The following is a 23467-nucleotide window of genomic DNA, read 5'->3' on the forward strand; positions in this document are numbered from 1 at the left end:
ACGAAGAAGGTGACATCTTCCTTTTTTAAGAATGACTTCAGTGCCGTTCTTTGTTCTTTTCTCAAAGAAAAGCTGAACTCCAAGTCTTCCAGAGTCGCGGCCAAAGCCGATTCCAAAGACCGCTGTTCGCCAGCAGCAGCAGCCATTTCTTGGCTAAGTGTTTCTGTCAATCATGCTAGGAGCTCTGTCTGCACACCTTGCTGCAACCAGAAGATTAAGGCGGGGGGCGGGCTCCCTGAGCTACTGTGACAAACAAAACTGGACATGAACATGAATGTTTTGTGATGCGAAAACTAAGCTACCGAGTTTCTTTATTGTAAACACTTTATTCATGACACATCCACATGGATTCATCTGGGTCAGCTCCCTGTGGCAGGAGCATGTGGCTCTTTGTTTCACATACTCACACACACATACTCACACACACACACACACACACACACACACACACACGCATGCATGCATGCACACAATCAAGTCAAACACATATGGTGAAAAAAACAGAACAACACACACAGGAACAGAGTAGTGAATTTCCATATGTGTGTGTCTTGGGCAAATAGATGTGGGTATGTGTTAGAGCTGGGCCCATGGCAGCCGACAGGGCACAGGACAGCTGTCTGTTATATAAGCAGGGGGATGGGTGGGGGGGGGCGGCCGGACGGGAGCTCAGCAGGGACAGGAGGCAGACTAAATCAGACCCGAGGCTGAAATCAAACCCTACATTGCAATGTTAGAATGTAGTTTCAGCTCCATTGATGTTGGCTTTCTCAGAATGCAATGTTGGTAACAGGAATTCAGCAACGTATCCTGCTTACAGTAGGGGTCGCCATAGTAAGAGGGGTTCACCATGAATGTCTGTATCACACTGAATGGCCATCCATCCATGGGTTATTTTAATCTGGGCCAAAGTGGTGGACAAAGCCATCCAAAAAATGCCAGAAGCTTCTCCAAGAAGTCTGGTTTTTGTGTGGATGATGGTGGCATGACAGAACACACAGCAGCACAGATCTGCAGCCAGAGGCAGGTGGTGGCTTTTCCAGCTGGCTTTATGTTAGTGGAGATATTGAAAGTTCACTGTTATCCTCTAATGCTGCCACTTTTGATTTGCAACGCAATGATCAAAAGAATCTGCATACCGCATGCTGCATTCATCATACTGCATTCTGAGGTAAATGAATGATAAGGATCGAATGAAATGCTACTTTGGCTAGAAATAGATGTCATGTCAGCGAGCCCTGGTAATCTGGTGTTTCCCTTCTGAACTGGCTGATTTGTGAGTTATAACTAACCAGTGTGATGTTTGCAGAAATGTGTGGGGTTACTTTGTAGCCTTTCTTTGCCTCATTTCAATGAACCTCCCACCCCTGCATGAATTGCACTGGGCTGGGCTGGACTGGGTCGGGCTGGGCTAGGCTGGGTCGGGCTGGGTCGGGCTGGGTCAGGCTGGACTGAGCAGGGTTGGGCTGGGTTGGGTCAGGCTGAGCTGGGCTGGGCTGGGCTGGGCTGGGCTGGGCTGGGCTGGGCCGGGTTGGGCTGGGCTGAGCTGGGCTGGGCTGGGCTGGGCTGGGCCATTACACATTTCAGTGTAATATTGTACATTTTACTCCACTACAATTATTTAACAGCTATACTTTGAGAGTCACATGGTCTGTGAATGTATATTTTGTTTGTTTACATCTTTGTCTGTTTTTCCAAAAAAATGTATGTTACTCACCACAGTAATCCTACAATAAGCATCCTCACATCGCTGTCTCCCCCAGGTGTGCTGTATTTGTTGGAGCATGATGAGGAGTACGTGTTCACGCTGCCCTGTGCCTACGCCCGCTCCATCCTCACCGTGCCATGGGTGGAACTTGGGGGAAAGGTCACCATCAACTGTGCCAAGAGTGGGTACTCGGCCACTGTCACTTTCCACACCAAACCCTTCTATGGAGGAAAAGTGCACAGGTAAGCAGAGAGAGCCACTGACTCTGTGTTGGCTCTGTTTTCCTAAAACAGCACTGAAAAACACAATGTTGTGCCAAAATGAGCACCCAACCCACACTCTCTCCTCCCACCTCAGCTCAAACATATTAGTTTGGAGCCAGGAAATTACATGTGCAGGCACAAAGAAATAGATTGGAACCCAAAGGAAATTGTATAAAAACGAAAAACTGGCTGGCTTTGTGTCTGCAGGAAACTAGAGCCTGTGTGTCTTTGCAGATTCTCTATGTGTCTGATCATATCTGCACAAAGTCAGATGTAATTAGTACTCCAGAATGATTGTTTCTTGCAATGTTATTGTATTTGCAGTGAGTGTCTTTATGTTGTCAAATTGGTGAATGTATTTGTATTTGCTTGGATTTTATTTATTAAAGACTCAGTAACAGATTATTCACAGTCATCAGCTGAGAAGGAGGGGTGGCTGGTGGAGGAGATGGGGAGTGCAGAGGCTTCCTGTCAGTAGCAGAGCTGATCTTGTCATGGTAGACATAGTTGTGACAGCTGTTATGCTGGAGGTTAAGCACGATAGAAGAGAAAGTGCTGAGTGTGAGAACTTTAGAATAGGACGGAAGAAGAACAGTGAAGAAGAAATGTTCCGACTCATCCTATTGGACAACAAAGAGGTCGACAGAATGTGGTCCAACTGTCAATGGGACAGGTGCAGACGTGTTTAATGTTAAATGGTAAGCAGATGTTTGTATCAGCATCGACAAAGCCGACCTGGTCGACCTGGTCAAAGGAGGAATGGTGGATAGAGATCCCCGTTTCTGCCGCATCGATTTTTATCCTTTTTAAAACAAAAACTGTCCATTGTGAGTCTGATGATGTTATAGGAGTGGATTATTGTTTTCAACCTTGTGTTGTCTTCCTGTCGACCATGTAACTTGTTGTCCTCCTGGGTTAACCCTTATTTAGAACGTTTTTTGCGTTTTTTAAACTACCACCAGATTCACCACTAACATCAAGTTATTACAACTAGTCTTACACTTTTTTTAAATTCATTGTCAATAAACCTCATTTATATGAAATTATACCACATTTTTGAGTTTAAAAAAGCTGACATTAGGAATTATTTTGACAAATAGTTACAATTGAGTGGATAATCAATCAACAGACTGTCAGAGTTTAGTAAGGATACTGTCTAGAAACCATTGATTGTTTTTTTCAAATGCTATAACATTTTCTAAAACACCCAAAAATCAATAAAAGTAGTGAACTGATCATTCATTTTACTTGCGAAGAGTGTTTGTTTTTGGGCAATTTGTTTGAAAGAAAACCATAATTTCTTATTTTTTGGGGGGCTTTTCCACCTTTAATATACACAGGACGGCTAGGTGAGCAAGGGAAGATATGCAGGAAATCGTCACAGGTTGGAGTCAAACCCTGGACCTCTGCATTGAGGCATAAACCTCTCAGCATATGTACGCCTGCTCTACCCACTGAGCCAACCCGGCAACAGAAACCATAATTTCTTATGTAGAAACTGTGCACCGTTTTGCACTTACTGTACAGGGCTTACGGTTCCCTCTGCTGACATAATAAGATTGATCTTTTCTAAAAAGGCTTCGAACCCCCAACCGGGTAGCTCACAATGACAAAACACCTGCCAGCGTGTTGCAGATGTCTGTACTGTATGTGATCATTGTGTGTTGCAGCACATTCAAACAAATGTCAAATGCGGCCCATAATAATGGGATGTTGTGTGACCCTAGATGTACTTTGTTTTTTCATTGCTGAAGAAGTGTTTGGTGATTTGTTCCAGAGTAACAGCAGAGGTGCAGAACAACCAAACAGGAAACATCGTGTGCAAGGCCCAGGGTGAGTGGAATGGGGTGCTGGAGTTCACCTACAGCAACGGGGAAAGCAAGGTGATCGATACGGCCAAGCAGCCAATCATCAAGAAGAAGATCCAGCCTCTAGAGAAGCAGGGCCAGTACGAGTCACGGTGAGGCTTGGCGTTTCTGTTTATTCACATTGTCTTTTAGCTAAACAGAATTTAATGAAAAAAAGCAGACTCACTTATATTAAACTCACATTATAAACTCAACTGCTTTCAGTGCTTCCACTTTATTTCCTCTAATATATTCTGCGGTTCCTCCAGCATCAATGACTCAACATTTTAAGACAGTGGAAATGTTTGGAAGTCATAAAAGTCATTGTGTAAAAGTAAGAGACCAGATATAAACGATGGCAGGAAATGTAGTTTCCAACCTCAGAGAGTAAATAAATAGCAGATATAGAAGTTTGGATGTTTTATGGGACAGATTCAAATGATATGAGTTCACTGAGCCTCTTATTAACACAGTAGCTCTGCCAGGAAATACACTGATCCACTTCAGAGCGATATGAAGCAACTTGACATAGATCCGAGATTCAGCAAACAGCAGACACATGCACACATAGACATCAAAGGCTGCCCCTTTTTTTTCCTCCAGAGAAAAGGCACTTTTTCTGGATTCCTGTTTTTTTTTAATGAATGAAAATAACCTATATATTCCTGTCAAACAAGTATATGTCTTGAATAAAAAAAATTAAATATCAGGTTGGAGATGAGAGTTCTGATGCCCTCCTTCCCTCCCTCCTGTCTCTCTCTCTCTCTCTCTCTCTCTCTCTCTCTCATCCTCTGTCTCCCTGCAGCAGTGCGCACACATCAGTGCCAAATTAACTCCTTATTAACATCCTTTTTCAGTTTATGAAGTTTGTGAAGATTTGTTGATTTTAAATCATATTTATTCCAATAACACCAACATAATTAAAATGATTGATGTCCATGTTCAAAATGAACTAATTCCTAGTGAAACGATTTCCCTCTCCTTGGTGCAGGCACTTATTCTAAATATATACTGGAAACTAGTAGCATAGAAAACACTGTGGCACAGATTCCTTTGCTGAGAAACCTAGCGAATACGGTGACTATGGTCTCTGTGTGGGTCAGTAAATGTGTAAGTGTGAGTAAATTAAAATAACTTAGTAAGGATGTCAGAGTTGTGTATTTAACGTTTTGTTTAAAATAATAAATAATAATAATTATTAAATTATTTGCCCTTTTTTTGACTCACGCCTCTGCCCCCCAAAATGGTCTGTGCACGTCCCTGGCAAACAGTACATACTGACAGAGGGTATATATACAGATACAGTATACATATACATATATATATATATATATGTATATGTACACAGTATACATATATATATATATATATGTATATATATATAAATATATAAGGTACAGTATATATTAGTGTCTTTATATATGTCACTATACAAATTGTCAGGACAGTGCTGCGGTGCTCTCCAAGGTGCTGAACATATATATGTTAGGAACACAGGTAGTTATTGGCTGAGAGTATCGTAATATATATATATATATATATATATATATATATATATATATATATATATATATATATATATATATATATATATATACACATACATACATAAATGGCCCAGCAGAAGAAGAGAGGAGCAGGTTCAGCACCTTGGAGAGCGCTGCGGCGCTGTCCTGACAGTTTGTATAGTGACATAAGTAAAGACATTCATATATACCTAATGTTCATAGTGACACACATTTTTTTAAATATGTTCTCATTGATTATTTATTACTGAAGATGTTTTCTAGCAAGCTAGTTAACCGTTGACTGCGCATCTACCGCACTGACTGTGGGGTAGATGATGCTGTTTTGATGTGAGGACCAGCCCTATTATTGTGAAATACTTTTGTTGTGAGCCAGCTGTGTTCATATTGGCTCTGCCTCGAAAACAAGTTCACCACGTAGTAGTTGATTGCATCAAGTGTAGCTTGCTAATTACCCGGTGGCTGCTCCAATCCGATTTAAGTCCCTGGTACTAGCCTACCGTCTTTTTTTGTTTCTTTTGTTTTTTGTATGTACTGTGTGACATATAAATGATGTTGGGTGGTATCTTCCATGGTTGAATGTACTTCCATTGCATGGATGTAATGTAATGTAATTAATATGATCAATATATCTTCTAATTACATGTTAATTAGTTTCCAATGATACTTGTTTTCCTTGTAGTCCACTTCATTTCCAACCGACATATCTTGCAGCTCTGCCTGGTGCATTATCCGTTTGCTGAGGGCAGCTCGGAGAAAACTGAAGCCGTTCTCTCTTCACGCTTGACTAGTTCTGTGTTTCCCGTGTCCAGGCGTCTTTGGCAGCATGTAACAGCATCGCTGAAGGCAGGAAACATGGACGTGGCCACAGAACACAAACACTGCCTGGAAGAGAGGCAGCGCAGCGAGGGCAAACAGAGAGCGGCAACCAAAACACCCTGGAAACCCAAATACTTTATTAAAGAGGTGAGCAGGAGCACACGCCGGTGACACCCACTGTCTGAGTGTCACCGGAAGTAACCACAAACAGGTTCTTTGTCACAAGAAGTTGGCAGGTTCATGTCATAATTTGCCTTTTTAGGAATTCAGCATTGAGTACAGCTAGTGTTTTTATTAAGTACCGAGGCCAACCACCCTCTCTAAAGACGCCAGTTAATTTCAACCTGGCATGTGCTAGCTCTGTAGACTCGCACAAAACAAGATTAATCAGGTCAAGCTGCATGAGTCTTGTACAGCTTTCCAAATAAACCTGACAAAGTACACGTAGAAAGTGGTACTGGGGGTAACTTTCCGGCTGACCATACCACCCAGCATATTCAATTCAATCCGAAGTACACGTACATATACAATAAGTAGCCTAATGGTTAGCAACGCTTTTCTAAAATGTCTCCTTGCTAACCCCTTCCATGTTTTGTGTTCTTATTTGTTTGAAAAAAAAAATACATTTGAGAATATTTCTTACCTTTCCATTTTTCCACCGTGTATGTGTGTGTGTGTGTGTGTGTGTGTGCGTGCGTGCGTTCGTGTGCGTGCGTTCGTGTGCATGTAGGGTGGAGGCTGGGTGTACCACAACCCTCTGTGGAAAGCTAACTGACCAGGAGGCTTGGAAGCAGCTGTCCACTCCCAGACGAAAAGTAGGGCGATGGAGGGCTGGCCGACTAAGATATGAGGAGAGAGAGAGAGAGAGAGAGAGAGAGAACGGAGAGAGAACAGAACAAGAGGTACCAAAGACTAGCAGAGGACGATGGACAAACTCCTAGTCCTGTCCAAGCAGAAACACGTTGGTTTGGCAGTGAGGTGAGACTGATCAAACACGGGTTCAGCCACTTTAGAGATTACATTATTCAGACAGAATGGGACTTTTTGTTCTGACAACAGATCCAAGCTAACCCCTGTAAACAGCTCCTGCCCCCTCTCACCGTTCAGTTGTCTGCACAATGTACCAAACAACCGTGTTGATCACAACAGTTTTGCACAAACCAATGTACAATATATAGGGTAAAAGCATAATGTGCGTGCGTGTGTGTGTGTGTGTGTGTGTGTGTGTGTGGACTCCAGAGCGAGCAGGGCAGAATGTAGTCAGGGTATAGTTGAAGCTGCAGCGCTCGGATCTTCTCTGTAATGGATCTCTTGTTTTATGATCTCTTCTTATGCTGTTTTATCTGAAGTCGTACTCATTAGGGGTATTGTACATACATTGACCGGATTAAGGTTTACTTTCACTGCTCTCACATCTTATATAAAACCCTCCAATCAACCATTACATTACTGTATACAGCGCCTGGAAACTGGAACATTGACTATGCTGCAGTGTGATCCTGAAGTTAAAAAAAGGATCATAAAAAGGATATATATATATATATATATATATATATATATATATATATATATATATATATATATATATATATATATATATAGATATATATTATATGCTTCCACACAAATACAACAGAGGGTAATTGAGTTTAGTTTGTGCTGCTTGAGTTTAGTTTGTGCTGCTTACAGAATAGAAAAAAAGGCTTCTGCCATGACACTCCCATTATTTTATTCAAATGTATTATTTGGATTTGGGAGAGCTGACTCAAACATGGTTCAAATAAAGATAGAAGACAAGCTAGCCCATGTAAGGGGCCTTGTAGTGTTACTGCTAAATGAAAAAAACAAATGGAGTGCTATCTTACAAAGTTAGCTCTGCTGCATTAGCTGTAGCTTTAGCTGTCAGGTTTCCCTGTTGACTTTGAACTCTGTGCCCGCACATGAGGGATTCAAGGACTTGATTTCCGTTCATGTTTAAATGAAAAGGTAATCTTTGCTTTTCAAATTTGACGGTTTGTTAACTTGACAAACCGGCGATCCTCAGGCTCCTGCGACTAATGAGCCGCTCTACCTCTGACAAGACGTGTCAAACCAAACTCCATCGCCTCGAAGATCAGACATCCAAGAATATTTCTTTACAGCTGCAGCACAGCTAATGGTTGACAGTGTATGGGACCGCCTGCTGAGTGTCTGCCATTTGAACTGATGAGCACCATAGTGCACTTTGTAGATCCGTTTGTAGCAGTGTGCTGTGAACTAGTCTAGCTGTCCACTGGATTACATTAGGAGGGTTCTTACCGTAGTACCACACCAAAGTGGATTATTCGCGTACTTATTTTTGTGTGCATCTAAGTATGTAAAGTAGCTAAAACAACATTAACAATCAGTAGTATTTTGATCTTCAGCATCTCGGCTCTAAAACCATTTTAATCTATTCTCAATCTGTGGAAGTCCTATTCAACACACTGGACACCTTGTCCTCCATCTGACCATATAGTCAACAAAGCTATGCAACACTTGACTGTAGACAGTAGTCTCAGGGGGGTGGGGGTGGGGGGTCGGGTATGGGACTGAACAAGCTCTGTATTTGTTTTAAATAAAGATCTCTTATCAAATCGGTTGTCTCCTGGATTGCTTCTTAGTCTGTCTCACTACATGCACAGTGCTGGGATTCAATTCAATTAAATTGTATTCATAGTGTCAGATCACAGCAAGAGTTATGTCAGGACACTTTACAGATAGAGTAGGTCTGGACCACATTCTATCATTTACAGAGACCTAACAATTTCCCCCAGGAGCAAGCTTTCGGATATTGGAGAGGAACAACTCGGACAGAACCAGGCTCTTGGTGGGCGGATATCTGCAGCTGCCGGTTGGGTTAGAGCTGCACCGGGTCTTAGCGCCGCTCAAGACGGTTGTGATCGGTTTAATGAAATGCAAACAAGCCAGAGTGTCCCCCGTCCCTCCTGTCCCAGAATAGAGAAGCGGGTTGGCAGTGCCAGTTTAGGTGCTTCTATTGTCTTGGCTTACCAGTAACATTACATAAGTATTATCAGCAAAATATAGTAATAATCATTAAATATATTCAAAGTTCTCAAAGTCCAGAATGAGCCCATTCATGGTTTTATTATTATTGATACATAGAAACCAAGCTGGTTGAGGTGGAACTACTGTGATGTTATTACTACTTTATACACAAAGTGTTCAGTAAGATCATCTATGACAATGCATCATATTAAGTATGCATGAAGTATGTTTTGTCCGTCAACTCTGAAGTTCCACAACTCATACCTAAAGCTTGTGGAGAAATATAGTGGAGTACAAGTATAACGTACAAGTACCTCCAGATTGGACATGAATAAATGTCAATGTAAGATGTAGATACAAGGTGTGATCTAAAGAGGTGTATAAAGGTATGTATGTAAAAGATGGTGAACACAGCACATGTGTGTCGGTACAGCTGAACACGTGTAGAAGACCTTCACCTTTATAACGGCACAAAGCACGACACCACAACATGAGCCGCAGTTGAGTGATGTGTGTCTGCTGCCATCTTCTGAGCAAAATGAAACAGCACCACTGGCAAGAAAGCCGATGACACTAAAAACAAAGTCATCAGTTCATTTACAAATCATTTGGGACAGGTAAGGAACAATGATGAAGGTAATTCACAAAAGAAAAGACAAAAAACACAATGACATAACCACATGGTTGTTGTCCTCACAGACAGCAGACTCCTCTTCAGGCGCTGAGGTAAAGTGGATGAAGAGCTTGGCTGTGATGGCTGATAGCCTCAGCATCCCAACGCACCGGCAGGCACGGATGCAAGCTCTATACGAACAGAGGAGAGCGATGAGAATGATCCGAGGCTCTTGGTCCTCGGTGCAAAACCCCAAAACCTCTCAGAAAATGAACAGAAAGGAAAACCCAACTACATTTCACAAAATCCAACAGAAAACCCAACAACCAGACTTGGCCCGCATATTTAGGGCTGGGCGATATGGAGAAAATCAAATATCACGATATTTTTGACCAAATACCTCGATATCGATACTGCAACGATATTGTAGTGTTGACTATTGGTGCTTTCACAAAATATTTACGCAATGAGATATTTGATAAATAATCAAGGGGGTAAAGGCAAATAATAGAACAGCTAAAACAGTCTGGTAAGTTCAGAAAATGACATAATTTGACTGTAATGCAGCCTTTAAAACCAGGAAAAGACAACACTTATGCCATATTACGATATTACGATATCCAAAATCTAAGATGGTATCTAGTCTCATATCACGATATCGATATAATATCGATATATTGCCCAGCTCTATGCCAGGTCACGTATATATGTCAAGACACCGGATGTCATAAAGAAAAAATCCTGATTGGATGTCCTGGTCCAGGGTACTGTGTTGATGATAGTCATGTGTCATTGTGTAATGTGCTATGTACATATACATTGAATGTGAGGGGGGGGGGACACCAGGTTGTGTGTTAAGGTAAGGTTAAGGAAAGACAGCAAGACTGTTGAAATCACTCAAACATCAACAGACCGTCAATAAATCAATACATTAGATCAGATGACAATGACTCACCAGATATTCAGCTGGTATTAAATTAATTGTTTTACTGTCAGCCACAAGAAATTCAACTAATCCCACAATTCCTGAAGCTGAGCCAACAAGCGGAGACGAATATTAAAACATGAGTTATGTGTGGAAGCAGGTAAAGCCTCCTGCTCGCTGACACACACACACACACACACACACACACAGAATGAGAGAGAGAGAAACAGATAAAGGTCCTGATAAGCTCGGCTGCCAGAGAGTTCTGCTTTTACACACAGCAGATACGACGAGGAAGTAGGCTTTACAGTATGTGTCATGTTTGTACTGCATGCTTGTTGTTGCTGTGGTACTAGCTGATTGTGATGGAAAAAATAAAGCCATGACACAGCTACTATAACAGGTCTGTTGTCCTCTGCATACTTATATGACAAAGCATAGGAAGTGCCCTGAAAGGTGACTCAAGGGTCAAACAGCAGCCATCACATTACACTCAGTCAATGACAGATTCATGATATTGGGGTTTAATTCCTGATGGGGCACAAAGAGGTGGATTACGATGGGTAAATACATGCCAGTGATAGCACTGTAAACATTGTGTACAATAATCAGGTTATATTAGGGAAATATTTTCTCAATTATTCTGGGGTTAAAAACCAAGTAATACCTTCCCATGCTGTGACGCCTCACCTGGAGACACAGATGGTAGTTTTGGTGTAATAACCATGAACCAAGGCTGGGAAATTAAAACCTCTGTATCCTCTGATCATTATAGTAATGGCATGAGGCTGTTATACTGTTGTTACTGTAACAAGTCATTGCTGAGGTTTTCTGCCCTACTTCCTATTACCCTCAGGTTTCCTGTATGACATATAATAATTATATGTTGTCACCACCAAGATATTTACCAGGGTATAGCCTCTGTAACCATACCATGCTATAGTCACATTATTATGCATATATTATGTTGTTGTGTGTGTGTGTGTGTGTGTGTGTGTGTGTGTGTGTGTGTGTGTGTGTGTGTGTGTCCTAATGAGATTGTGATCTAATTTTCAAGAGAGACCTGAGTACATAAAAAACATAAAGCAATTTAAAATGTACAATATCAATCGCCCAAAAAGAGGGCTAAACGGCTAGCAAAGTACTGTGCTCTGTCTGCTATCATAGGCAGCCGCCATATGTGGCGAAGACGCCAGAAGTTACTTCTACCCATGAGAACATAGGGATATGCTTAATATTTTAACGACCTGCTGTATGCCAATGACCCATGATTTTGTAAATGTATTTAACTGCATCTATAATATCTAAAAAAATGTAAATTGCTCCCCTCAAGTGGACTTAAATAAATTGTCGTCGCTGTTGTTGCTGTCAGAGGTCCTACAGGTGGACGATGACGGATGGAGTGTATATGAGATAATGATGTTCGTCAGTCAAGAGATGGGAAAAGACAGTGCTCACTATTGATTGAACACACACACACACACACACACACACACACACACACACACACACACACAGAGACAGCTGTCTAACAGCTCTCTGTCTGAGTTACCATGATGCAACTTTATTGATTTTGTGTGTGTGTGTGTGTGTATGTGTGTGTGTGTGTGTGTGTGTGTGTGTGTGTGTGTGTGCGTGCGTGCGTGTGTGTGTGTGTGTGAGCTCAGAGCTGTTGGCTCAACACATGAGGCAGACCAGTATTGTGAGTGTGAATAGAGCTCGGCGGATTAGCATGACAATGGTGTGTGAGTGCTGGAAGGCCAGGACTTCATTCGGTCACTGCAGCTCATGCTCTCTCACCTCCAAACACTCCACTCTCCACCTCCGTCATTGTTGCCTTCCTCTCAGCCCTTCTTGTTCTCGTCTTCCTCCTGGCAGACGGCATGGAGAATAGGCACACCTTCCTGTACTTTGCATACGGCAGCAACCTGCTGAAGGAGCGGCTGCAGCTGAAGAATCCCTCCGCCATGGTGCACTGTGTGGCCCGGCTCATGGTACAATCTGATATCAGGAGTGTCAGTGAGCCGTCCCATAAGCCGTGCACACTTACATCTTTTTTCTCTCTTTTTCAGGACTATAGATTGGTGTTTGGGAACTATAAAGGCCTGGCCAGTGACCGGTGGCATGGAGGTGTGGCCACCATCGAGCACAGCCCAGGGGACGAGGTGTGGGGCGTGGTGTGGAGGATGAGCATGTCTGACCTGGAGTCTCTGGACAGGTGACATCTTTTATGGCCTCTGCTGGATTTCTTTTCATTTTCGCATGTAAAACTGACATCTACCGTGTGTGTGTGTGTTGTTTGTGTTTCAATGTGCCTGCATGGGTGACACACTCAGTCAGGAGAATGTGACGTTAGGTGCGTACAGTCCTGTGGAGCTCTCAGTGAAGACAAAAGGCCAGGAGCTCCACTGTCGTACGTACATAATGAACAGCTGTGTGTACGCCCCACCGTCGCCACAGTACCTGCAGGTAAGAATGCTGCATCCACGCTACAGGTCATGCTGGGGGGGGGGGATTCTTTACAGCCAGTTGTGAATGCCAAGCAGGTTCTTCAACCATGAGAATATCAAGTTTAAAAGATAATGCTGATGAGGCTACATGTTTTAATGTTAACAATTGCCATAAAAACCCAAACCAACTGCGTGTTGGCCCGTCTCTCCCGACCCTGTTAGTGGCACCCAGCCCCAAACCCACTGGTTTCTACTGAAGATGCGTCTTTAAAAAATGGCTCACAAATATATAGTTTCATGTTTTAAAAAGGCTCAGTCATTTCCAAAAACAGCTGGTCACAGTAGTTGTTGGCCAACATTACTGAATTAAAAGGAAATAGTGTATTTGTTGTGGATAATTTTAGTGGTGGAAGAAGAACACAGATCCTTTACTTAAGTTAAAAGTATATATGTAAAAAAAAAAAAAAATACATAATTTAATAAAAGTAAAAGTCCTGTATTTACAATCTTACTAGTAAAAGTCACAGTGTGTGACTGATATTTTATCATATCTGACATAATAAGTTCCACTGTTGGAGCTGCTTGAGCAGGAGCTAGTTTAGCTTTAGATACAGTTAGCTAGCTAGTTTCCAGTCGGCCTTTCCACTAACTCTGTCTTCTTCTTTGCAAGGGCACCATCGTGGGTTAGCGCTGCTCAGGATGATTGTGATTGGTTTAAAGAGCCCCTATTATACTCCTTTTCAGTGTCATATTTGCACTCTTGGGGTCTACTAGAATAGGTTTACATGGTTTGATTTTCAAAAACATATTATGTTTCTCATACTGCTCCTCTGCCTGAAAAGCTCAGTCTGCTCTGATTGGTCAACTGGCCCACTCGGTTGTGATTGGTCAACCAAATTCAAACAAGCCACTGGGCGGGCTGTGCTTGCTCAGGCAGCACCTATGGGCAGGGCATCTGCAAAACTGGGCTGGCTTTCTCAACTAATGACATCATTAATTGAGGAATTTTAAACAGGTTGAGAGTGAAATGGGTTCTTTTGTACCTCAAAAACGTATATTACACACTAAAAGATGGGGGGGGGGGGAATCCCCAAAAGCATAATAATAGGGGCTCTTTAAAGAAATACAATACAAACAAGAGTGTTTCTCCCTATCCCAGAATAGATAACCGGTTTATCCAGACCATACTCCAGCACTGACACATCATTTGGAGTCTTTGGGCCTCAAACAATAAAACAAAACCACCGGAGAAGTTTAGAGGGGAAATGTCTCTTTGGTGGAGCTTCTAACAACTGGTTTTGTATTTTACAAGCTTACCATGTGTGTGTCTTTATGTACTATTTCCCTCTGAAATGTAGTGGAGTACAACTATAAAATAATATAAGATGGATATACTCAAATAACTACATTAATGTTAATGTTTAATGTTAGTTGTATGAGTAGGTAAGTAGTAGTTCATTAGTAAATCTAATATTCAGTGGCGGATGAATCCACGTGTGGTGCTCTGAGTAGTGTCAGCAGGACGGTGTGTCTGTGTGTGTGTGTGTGTGTGTGTGTGTGTGTGTGTGTGTGCGTGTCTGTGTGTGTGCGTGTGTGTCAGTCCAACCCATGTGTCTGTGTAAAGCATCTGGAACAGGGGTGAGTCTACTCACCTGATTGTGTGATCAACACGTCCAAACAGTGAGGACACTCGCCACGTTTCACAGCTCCGACAGTTTGTAAGCTGAAATACCAGACTGTTCGTTTGCACATGTGAGAGCTGCGAACATGCCTGAGAGAAAGGCAGCGGGGCTTTGTGGGCTCAGCTTTGTCTCTATGGTGTGTATGCACGAGTCCACTGTACTGTTCCCTCTGTTGTTCTGGACCTCGTCTCTCTGTGTGAGCACATACATTTACTGTGATCTTTGGATAATTACTGTGTGTAGCCCACACAGCTTACATACTGAACAATAGTGTACAGTACAGTACAGTACAGTACGATACAGTTCAGTACAGTGCACTACAGTGCAGTGCAATACAGTACAGTACAGTACGGTACAGTGCAGTAAAGGCAGAAGCTCAGTCCGTAGGGAGTTGGTTTGGGAACTGGAGGGTTACCGGTTCAAGCCCCAGTATGAACCAAAGTACAGAGTGTGGATTGGTAGCTGGAGAGATGCCAGTTCACCTCCTGGGCACTGCCAGGTGCTCTTGAGCAACCGCCGTACCCCCCCCCCCAACCGCTTAGGGCGCTGGTCCAGCACTGTAAGGTACACTGGCAGCCCACTCACTCTGACATCTCTCCATTTGTGCATGAATAGGTCCTGAGCACGTGTTTGTATTTCAGGCCATTTTGATTCAAAAACAGAGTGTAAATTGTAATTTCCCCACTGGGGATTAATAAATAATAAATAAAATGATTACAGAGGTGGAAAGACTCTAATCTGCTGGGGGGGATAATGAGGGTGCTGTGGTTTATTGATACAGTGCTCACGTCAAAGTAAGTTGTGTGATGTATGATTCAACCCTTTACTTTTTTCAAATAATACGTTGTCTTCTGATCTGACTCAACACAGTACAGCTGAGTTTCAGAACATCCAACACAGTGAGCTGGGAGAACTTTCAGGGATGTGGGTCATGAGTAAATCAGGGACCATATAACATTTTGAGCTTCATGGCTCACTGCAGGTGATTGTAATGGGAGCGGAGCAGAACGGCTTGCCAAAGGACTACCAGGAGAGGCTGAGAGCCATCAAGACCAACATGTATGAGGGCCCTCTGCCCATGATGGCTGTACTGGAGCGAGCCAGAAGGAGAGCCAAAGAGCGGGACAACCACTGTTCTGATGCCTGATAATCCAGCAGAGTCCAGCTCCACTTTTTACCAAAGGAAAGTCCTCGTAACACTGTATGCAACCCTTTATACTGGAGCTTCTTAAAGGTGCTCTAAGCGATGTCACGTGTTTTTTAGGCTACAACATTTTTTGTCACATACAGCAAACATCTCATCACTATCCGCCACCTGCCTGTCCCCTGAACACACTGCTGTAGACAGCCCAGGCTCTACGAATGGCAACAAAAACCATCTGTACCAACCTGCACCACCAAACATAACAAACAGTGTTCCAGCCAATAACCGACAAGAAGGATATGGGGGGTGGGGGTGGGGTGTTAGGGCGCGGAAGCACAGAAGGGAGGGAGAGGGGACGGGATGAGGAGGAGGGAGGGGCGAGCTAGTCTCGTTTTGTTTGAAAATACTTCGAACGTCAACAGGAAGTGATGTCACCCAACATCACTTAGAGCACCTTTAACAAGTGCACCTTAGCTAGCTGCTTAATGGCTAACCTTAAAGGTCCCATGGCATGAACATTTCACTTTATGAGCTTTTTTAACATTAATGGTCCCCCAGTGGCTAGAAATGGTGATAGGTGTAAACCGAGCCCTGGGTATTATGAGGGTATTATGAGATCATAAGGAGCAAGATTACCTCCCTTTTCTGAGAGAGAGACATCATGGCTTTCAAACGAGCAAAGTGGCAGTTGGTCAAGGCCACACCCCCACCCTCCACGTTGCCCCCCCCTCTCTCTCCTCCTTAATAGCTACAGACACAGAAATGGCACATACTGAGGAAAGCTCATTGTGGGACTGGCTCTATTGGCTGTAATTCTGCACCAAGGATGAATTTCGGGAAAGAGACTTCAGTATTACTCAGTATTAGGGGACCACTAAGGTCTATATAAAAGCATCCAAAGAGTACCATGTCATGGGACCTTTAACTTAGAACACAGCAGTGATGAGTCTGTGGTCTGACCTGAACAGGCCTGTTCAGATGATTTGACACATTTTCACAGTATCGAGGTGTGACGTGTTTATTGAATACATATCACCATAAGAAACAATAAAACCCGGTTTATTTTGGGCTTCACAATCATGCCTTTATGTTTTTACAAAAATAGCAGGCTTAAAGCTATAGTGCGTATTTTCTGCCGCCCCCATGAGGAATTCTAAGTAATGACAACAAAACTGTCTGCGCGTCCACATGATACAAGCCCTCCGTGAGCTCGCACGCGCCCCCAACCCTCCTCCACACAGTTGTTTCTAACCAAGGAGGACACAGAGGATTAAAAAAACATGATGGACTCTTCAGAAGCGGTAACTATCTTCACTCGAGCTTCTTCCGCTGGAAAGTTCCCGAATGCAACAATCTTCTGAACAAAGGCGTACTGAGAAATACAGAGAAAGTTGTGTGGAGCTGGTAGTCTTATTTAGCTTTATAGCAACTAATTTGGCAATGGCTTGAATGTAACAGACCTTCATTAATATCAAAAAGTTACGCACTAAAGCTTTAAGGGTATTACTTAAGTAAAGCGAGTAAGTCACTGCAGGATTATTTTCATACATTCAAAATCAGTGGCTATAATTGGACGTGAAGGAAAGTGTAAGACACTATATGTTCCTTTAATGCTCTATGTAATGTAATATTTGTGATGGTACTTAGCATTGCGACTGTACCATTATTTAAAAGATGCAACCCTAATACTGTAGCTTCTTACCAAGTGCACCTTAGCTAACTGCTGAATGGCTAACCTGGCTAACCTTGCTGGTGCGTGAGTCAACCACTGATGGATGGGTCTGTTGTCTGACCTGAGCGGCCTGTTCACATGAAAATACCGGCCACATTTTGACAGTATAGAGGTTGAAGATCCACCAGGAATATTTACTGTTACATATTACCATAAGGAACAATAAAACAAGATTTAGCCAAGAATGTATTAAAGGCTTTTTAAACTTTATCCTTTTGAGTGGCTCATTTTCTTTCAACCCTTTCACACTTGGATCGCCAAACTGAAGAGCACCGGAGAGACTTCACAACCATGCCTTTATGTTTTTATGGTTAAAATGTATTTTAATATGCTAATGTCTTGCTCGTAGCACCACGGTGAGTCATGGGCAACTAAAATATTACTTAAATGGCCATGCCATATCATACATGGTACATCATAGTATGAGAATGATTTGTCACTCTGCTCCACAGGACCAATCTACAATGCCATAATAATAAGTTTCAATACTGTTTATTTAGGAGCTCGTCACAAACTGCTCTCTGACATTTCTCAGTTGAAATGCTTGACTCTGCTACCTGAAAACCTCCTTTATGAGCCTTGACATTTTCAATGTTCAATAACATTGTTTTCTCTCTCGGGTGAGAGGATTCAACAAGCCACCTGTACCTGTTGGTTTTTGCATTTGATGCAGCCAAACATAACCAAGTGTATTAAGTGTCTTCAGACAGACGTTGTTGGTTTGGTGTATTCTTACTTTCAGGCAATCACCTCTAGAGTGGATGCAAACGTTAAATGGAAGACTAACTTAATAGACCCAATCACAATATATATATGTTGGACCACAGACTACAGAAACTGACAGCACCCAAACTAGCAGTCAGTTCGACCGACGCTGACATGTTGCTGTTCCTAGCGCTAGACGCTAGCAAAGCAATACAGGACAGAAAATAAACTCAGCACCACTCACCACTGATAGGTTGGACCTCCATGTTTACCTATATATCTTTAACATGTGTGTGTTCACTTACACCTAATGTGCCACACTAATTACAGTTTTAAAAATAAATCAAATGAATGCTGGTGAGCCCTTTTTACTTTTGATCCTAAAGTTGAACTAGGTTATTTTACTAGAATCCTTCATGCCTCTTCTCCGCAGACAGTATACTGTATATTGGCCATGGCAAAGTAAGCAGACAGCTACAGTGTGGACATCTCTAACATATTCAGGTCAATATTGGTGAGTTGTGTGGCCAGAGGAGCCGCTATGTTGGAGAGTTTGGGGGAGGACTTTTGATTGGCCTCAAAAAGGTTCAGGCAAACCATCAGATTAGGAAAAGAGTAGCGAGTAACAAAAGTATTTAAATGGACAACATTTCAGTCCCAGTCAGATCTTTGTTAGGTCAAAAAGCCATCACATAACCCGAGAAGGCCAGGCAGACCCACTGTTTGCCGCAGCATTGTAGACAGTGAAGAAGGTGACAGGATGTCAGAGCCTGTTGCTGGAAAGAGAGGATGTTCCACAAGATTTTGCTGTTTGGCCGGCCCCAGCTGTCCCCTTCTTTGGAGTTCAGTGTCTGAAAGGCCACTATCTTTTTGTTTATTTTTGGAAACAGGACACAGTATTGGCCTCGTTTAGAGTTGGGCCTTGTAAAACTCAGCCCACCTCTGCCAGCCAGGCTGCTCTACAGCATCCCTCTCTTCACTTGACACATTTTGTTTTCAAGGCCTCTTAACCACCCAAGCAGAGCTGTGACGTAATTCCAAATAAACATATCATCTGAGACAGAGGGATGTATCTAGGACAGATATTGTCCTGTCTGTGGGGAACAAGGCAAAACAGACTGTGCTGTGCTGTGCAGCTGCAGCTCGCGCTCATTCTTATTCAGCGGAGGAGAGTCAGGGCTGCAGTGCAGCCTTGAACCCTGAATTCCCTCCCATATTTAAAGTTGTGTTCAAGTATGTTTTAACACTGTATAGCAACAACACATACATGCTTATTCATTCAGTTTGTTCCCACACTTCAAGAAACAGTAAACCGGTATCCTGTCATGCCATACAGCCCACAATCCTAACTGCTGAGCCTAGTGGACCCCCCACAGGCACAGTGGACTCAACAATAGTTAAGTGGGACACAGCAAGAAAGCACACATGGGCCATTGCACAAGCAGCTGCATCACTGTCTGAGAGTGATGGTGACCTGCATGTGACCTACATCTCTGTTTAAAAAATGTCATTGGCTCAAACCAGCTGTTATTAAGCCACACAAATCTTCCTGTTGTTTGTTGTATTGTTAATTGTGGATACTGGACTGCTGGGTAGTCAATGAATGGTGATCTGTTTGATCTCACTGTCGTGAAACATGGCGCATGGTTTCCTGGTGTTTCTGACATTTCTTGTGGCTGTGTTCGCCCTGCGTGAGCCCAATCATAGGCTAAACACTATAACACTAATGTAGCAGCACTGGAGCCTGAAATTGTTATTCCACCAGCAATTTTGGAGAGAGGCCAACACTACTAGGACGGAACCTGGCTTAAAGACCACGACTCTGGCGTTGATCTTTATATTGAAGGTTTTGGCCAACCCTGGCGTCTGGATCATGACAAAGCAGCAACCTCCGGTGCTGAGCAATAACAACTTACCAAAAGCTGCAGTTCATTGAGATGCCACTTGAGGCTTGATCCAAGAGGGAGTCAATCCCCACGAAATGATCGTCAGCTTAAAGGGATACCCTGTGCTCCACTCCATAGCGGGTGATACCGTGAAAATGAGTTGAGGACTGCAGTCTAATTGAGAGAGGTTCGACAGTAATGGCAAACAGCAATGGGGATAGGGGACAACCCTGGCGTGTCCCTCTAGTTTGCATGTGTCAAAATCAAGGCCCGTGGGCCAAATTCGGCCCGTCGCAGACTTTGATCCGGCCTGCATATCAATTTAGGATCGCTTTTTCAACATTTTGCCGCTTTAAAAAAAGTTTTTGTCACTTTTGCCCATGTTGTTTTTTTTACGTTTGCCACATTTTTTCTGACGTTTTTGCCACTTCTTTCGATGTTTATTCAACCTTTTTCGGCTTCTTTTTTTTAATGATGGCTAAGGAACTTCTTTGCTGACTTTTTTAGGAATTTATGTCAACCAAACTGACATAAACCAAACGGCGCTGCGCTCTGCTGTTCGCTGAACAAGACTGCTTAAGTTTCAGTTTCAGGAAAGTTTGGACGAGAGAGCTGGCGTTGAAAGACTGAGCAGTTATATATAGATAAAAGAAGATAGTGTTGCTGTACTTATTTCTAAGTTCCTAGTTTTGGGTGCGTGCAACTACCAGTAAGTAATACTGATGTTTGTTATTCGTTTTTATCTCATAATAATGTTACACTGTGTTTATTGCACTGCAATAATGTTGTGGCACGTTGCTGCTCCTTATTGCATAACGGCGGAGCCTCGTACTGCACGTGTTTGTTTAGAACGCTGTATATTAACGGAGGTGTTACTTTGCAAGCCTTACGTGTCTCAATTGGAAAACATTGTATGTTGTTCTTGCACAATGTGTAACGTTTATGTTAAGGAAGAATTCTGCAGTTCATAATTATTATATGTTCAGCTTAATTTAGCCTGTGGTGTATCGTTGCAGTTAATGTGCAGGAAATTAATCTTTGAAGAGATTTAGTGTACTAATGCATGTCTAAGTTTTGTATTTGCTTAGTAATAATCATTTATTAAGACACTGCATTTAAGTCATGTATAACAAAATTCTAATTTAACTTCTTGATTGTGTTTGTTTTATTATATACCTGCTAGGCATGTAATCATTATTTGACACCTATATAGAGTCTATATTTTATTGATTTATGCCTGTATGTCTGTTTCAGAACCACACACACTTGAACATTTATTCCAATAAAACACCTAAAAGGAACATCTTGTCTGCATTCTTATCGATGCCCCCTGGTGGCCACAACCTTTAAAAGACCAGCCAAAATATACAGTATACAGTCCTTTCCAATCAACAAAACAGTGGGAGATAATTTCACAACAACCTTTAAAGTCTCCCAGGGCAGAGAATGAAATATTCTGAATCAGATTTGTTAGTAAGTATGAAGGTATCGATAGAATTTGAGATTTTGTCACAGAAACTCTTGTTGGAAAGTAGCAAGGTGTCAAATTTCCAGAGAGGGCGGTCCTTTCTGTTCAAAGTAAAGGAAATATCCATCTGTAGTGGCGCATGAGCCAAAATCACAATGGCCAAATAGTCAACAGATTGGACAGAGTCTAAAAGGGTTCTATCAATAAAAAAAAGTCTATTCTGGAGAAAGAGTGATGTACATGTGAAAAGAAAGAGAATGATTTCAATACAGGGTTCCTATACCTCCATGGGTCCACACATCCGTTTTCTTCCATAAAGTTTGTTAAAGACTTGGACGTCTTGGAGAGCGGTGAGGGTCTCGGGGCACAGCAGTCTAAAACTCTGTGTCTACAACACAATTGACATCTCCGCCAAAAATAAGATTATGTGTATTCAAGTTTAGTAAAGAGGATAAGATCCTGTTCATGAAATCAACATCATCCCAGTTAGGAGCGTAAAAGTTGACTAGGAGAACTGGGGTTTAGAATAAAGTGCCTGTAACAATTACATACCTGCCATTTGAGTCAGAAATAGCATAAGATGGTGTGATGGTTGAGTTTTTTTTATTCACCAGTATCACATCTCTTGTCTTTATATTAAAGTTAGAATGAAACACCTGGCTGATCCAAGGTTTGTGCCTAATGTGATCTGACTTTTTTAAATGGGTTTCCTGCAGAAACACAATATCAGCCTTCACCTTTTTCTGATGAGTAAAGATCCTAGAACGTTTGATTGGACCATTCATTGATTTAACATTCCATGAGATCAGTCTAACTGAGTAGTATCTTACCAGAAAATGACTTTGGAAGTCACTTTCTAGAATATTACTTGAGTTATTTGATATTTACTGTACTTAAGTATCAAAAGTAATGTTCTGATATTAAATGTACTTAAGTATTAAAAGTAAAAGTAAAAAAAAACATTTGATTATTGCCAAAGGTGTGTAACGTTATCTTCATCACCACTGTCATTGCGATGGTTCTGATTTTGTTTTGTAGTAACCAAGACACTCAGGGGAAATGGAATGGAATAAAAGTATACATTTTATTTAGGAAATGTAGTGGAGTAAAAGTAAAAGTTTCCGGAAATATAAATAACAAAGTAAAGTACAGATACGTAAAAATTATACTTGAGTACAGTAACGAAGTATTTGTACTTCGTTACTGTACTCAAGTAGAATGCATGCCAACTCAGGGGCGGGTCTAGAGGGGGACTTGGGGTGGGGAAATATGATTGCCCCCCCCTCCCCTGGTGCGGACCCCAATCCATTAAGTGCTGTCAATCTGACAGATTTAATTTCCATGGATCAGAGTCTGTCACATCACTACCTTTCCATTCAGTAAATGGATATATACTTAAAACACCTATTGTATGGCAACTTTGTAATTTATTGAAATTTTGAGGCCAGTTTAGAAGTAGTAACATATTGAACTCGGTAAACCTAACCCTGACTGACTATTGGTCCCCCCGTGCCATCCCATTTTAAAAAACCTAGAATTGCCCCAGTGCCAACTCTGAGGATTCTGTTGTGGGAGGTATTGAACTCATGCTGGAGGTGTTAAGTTTAGCTCTTTACCAAATAAAGGCATTCTACCCTTTAATGTCTGCTGATAGATATCACTGGAAATACCT

The 23467-nt window shown here is 42.1% G+C and overlaps 2 protein-coding genes across 2 annotated transcripts in view; both read left to right on the forward strand.

Moving 5' to 3' along the window:
• Window positions 1–7353, forward strand: part of LOC114557380 (oxysterol-binding protein-related protein 10) — a 49119-nt gene extending 41766 nt beyond the window's left edge. Inside the window, exons 9-12 of the mRNA XM_028580810.1 lie at window positions 1764–1950; window positions 3749–3931; window positions 6157–6310; window positions 6894–7353. Of these exons, the coding sequence (XP_028436611.1) occupies window positions 1764–1950; window positions 3749–3931; window positions 6157–6310; window positions 6894–6938 (569 nt within the window). The 3' untranslated portion in view covers window positions 6939–7353. The remainder of the gene's footprint in view (window positions 1–1763; window positions 1951–3748; window positions 3932–6156; window positions 6311–6893) is intronic.
• A 4893-nt stretch (window positions 7354–12246) lies between these two features.
• ggctb (gamma-glutamylcyclotransferase b) lies at window positions 12247–16007 on the forward strand (the record flags this gene model as incomplete). Its single annotated transcript, XM_028580811.1, has 5 exons — window positions 12247–12275; window positions 12623–12722; window positions 12801–12946; window positions 13065–13197; window positions 15843–16007. Coding segments are annotated over 5 exons (573 nt in total), but the record flags the coding sequence as incomplete, so codon positions are not given.
• Window positions 16008–23467: the final 7460 nt, after the last annotated feature.

This window comes from Perca flavescens, chromosome 6 (assembly GCF_004354835.1).
Source record: "Perca flavescens isolate YP-PL-M2 chromosome 6, PFLA_1.0, whole genome shotgun sequence".
In the NCBI taxonomy this organism is placed as follows: Eukaryota; Metazoa; Chordata; class Actinopteri; order Perciformes; family Percidae; genus Perca; species Perca flavescens.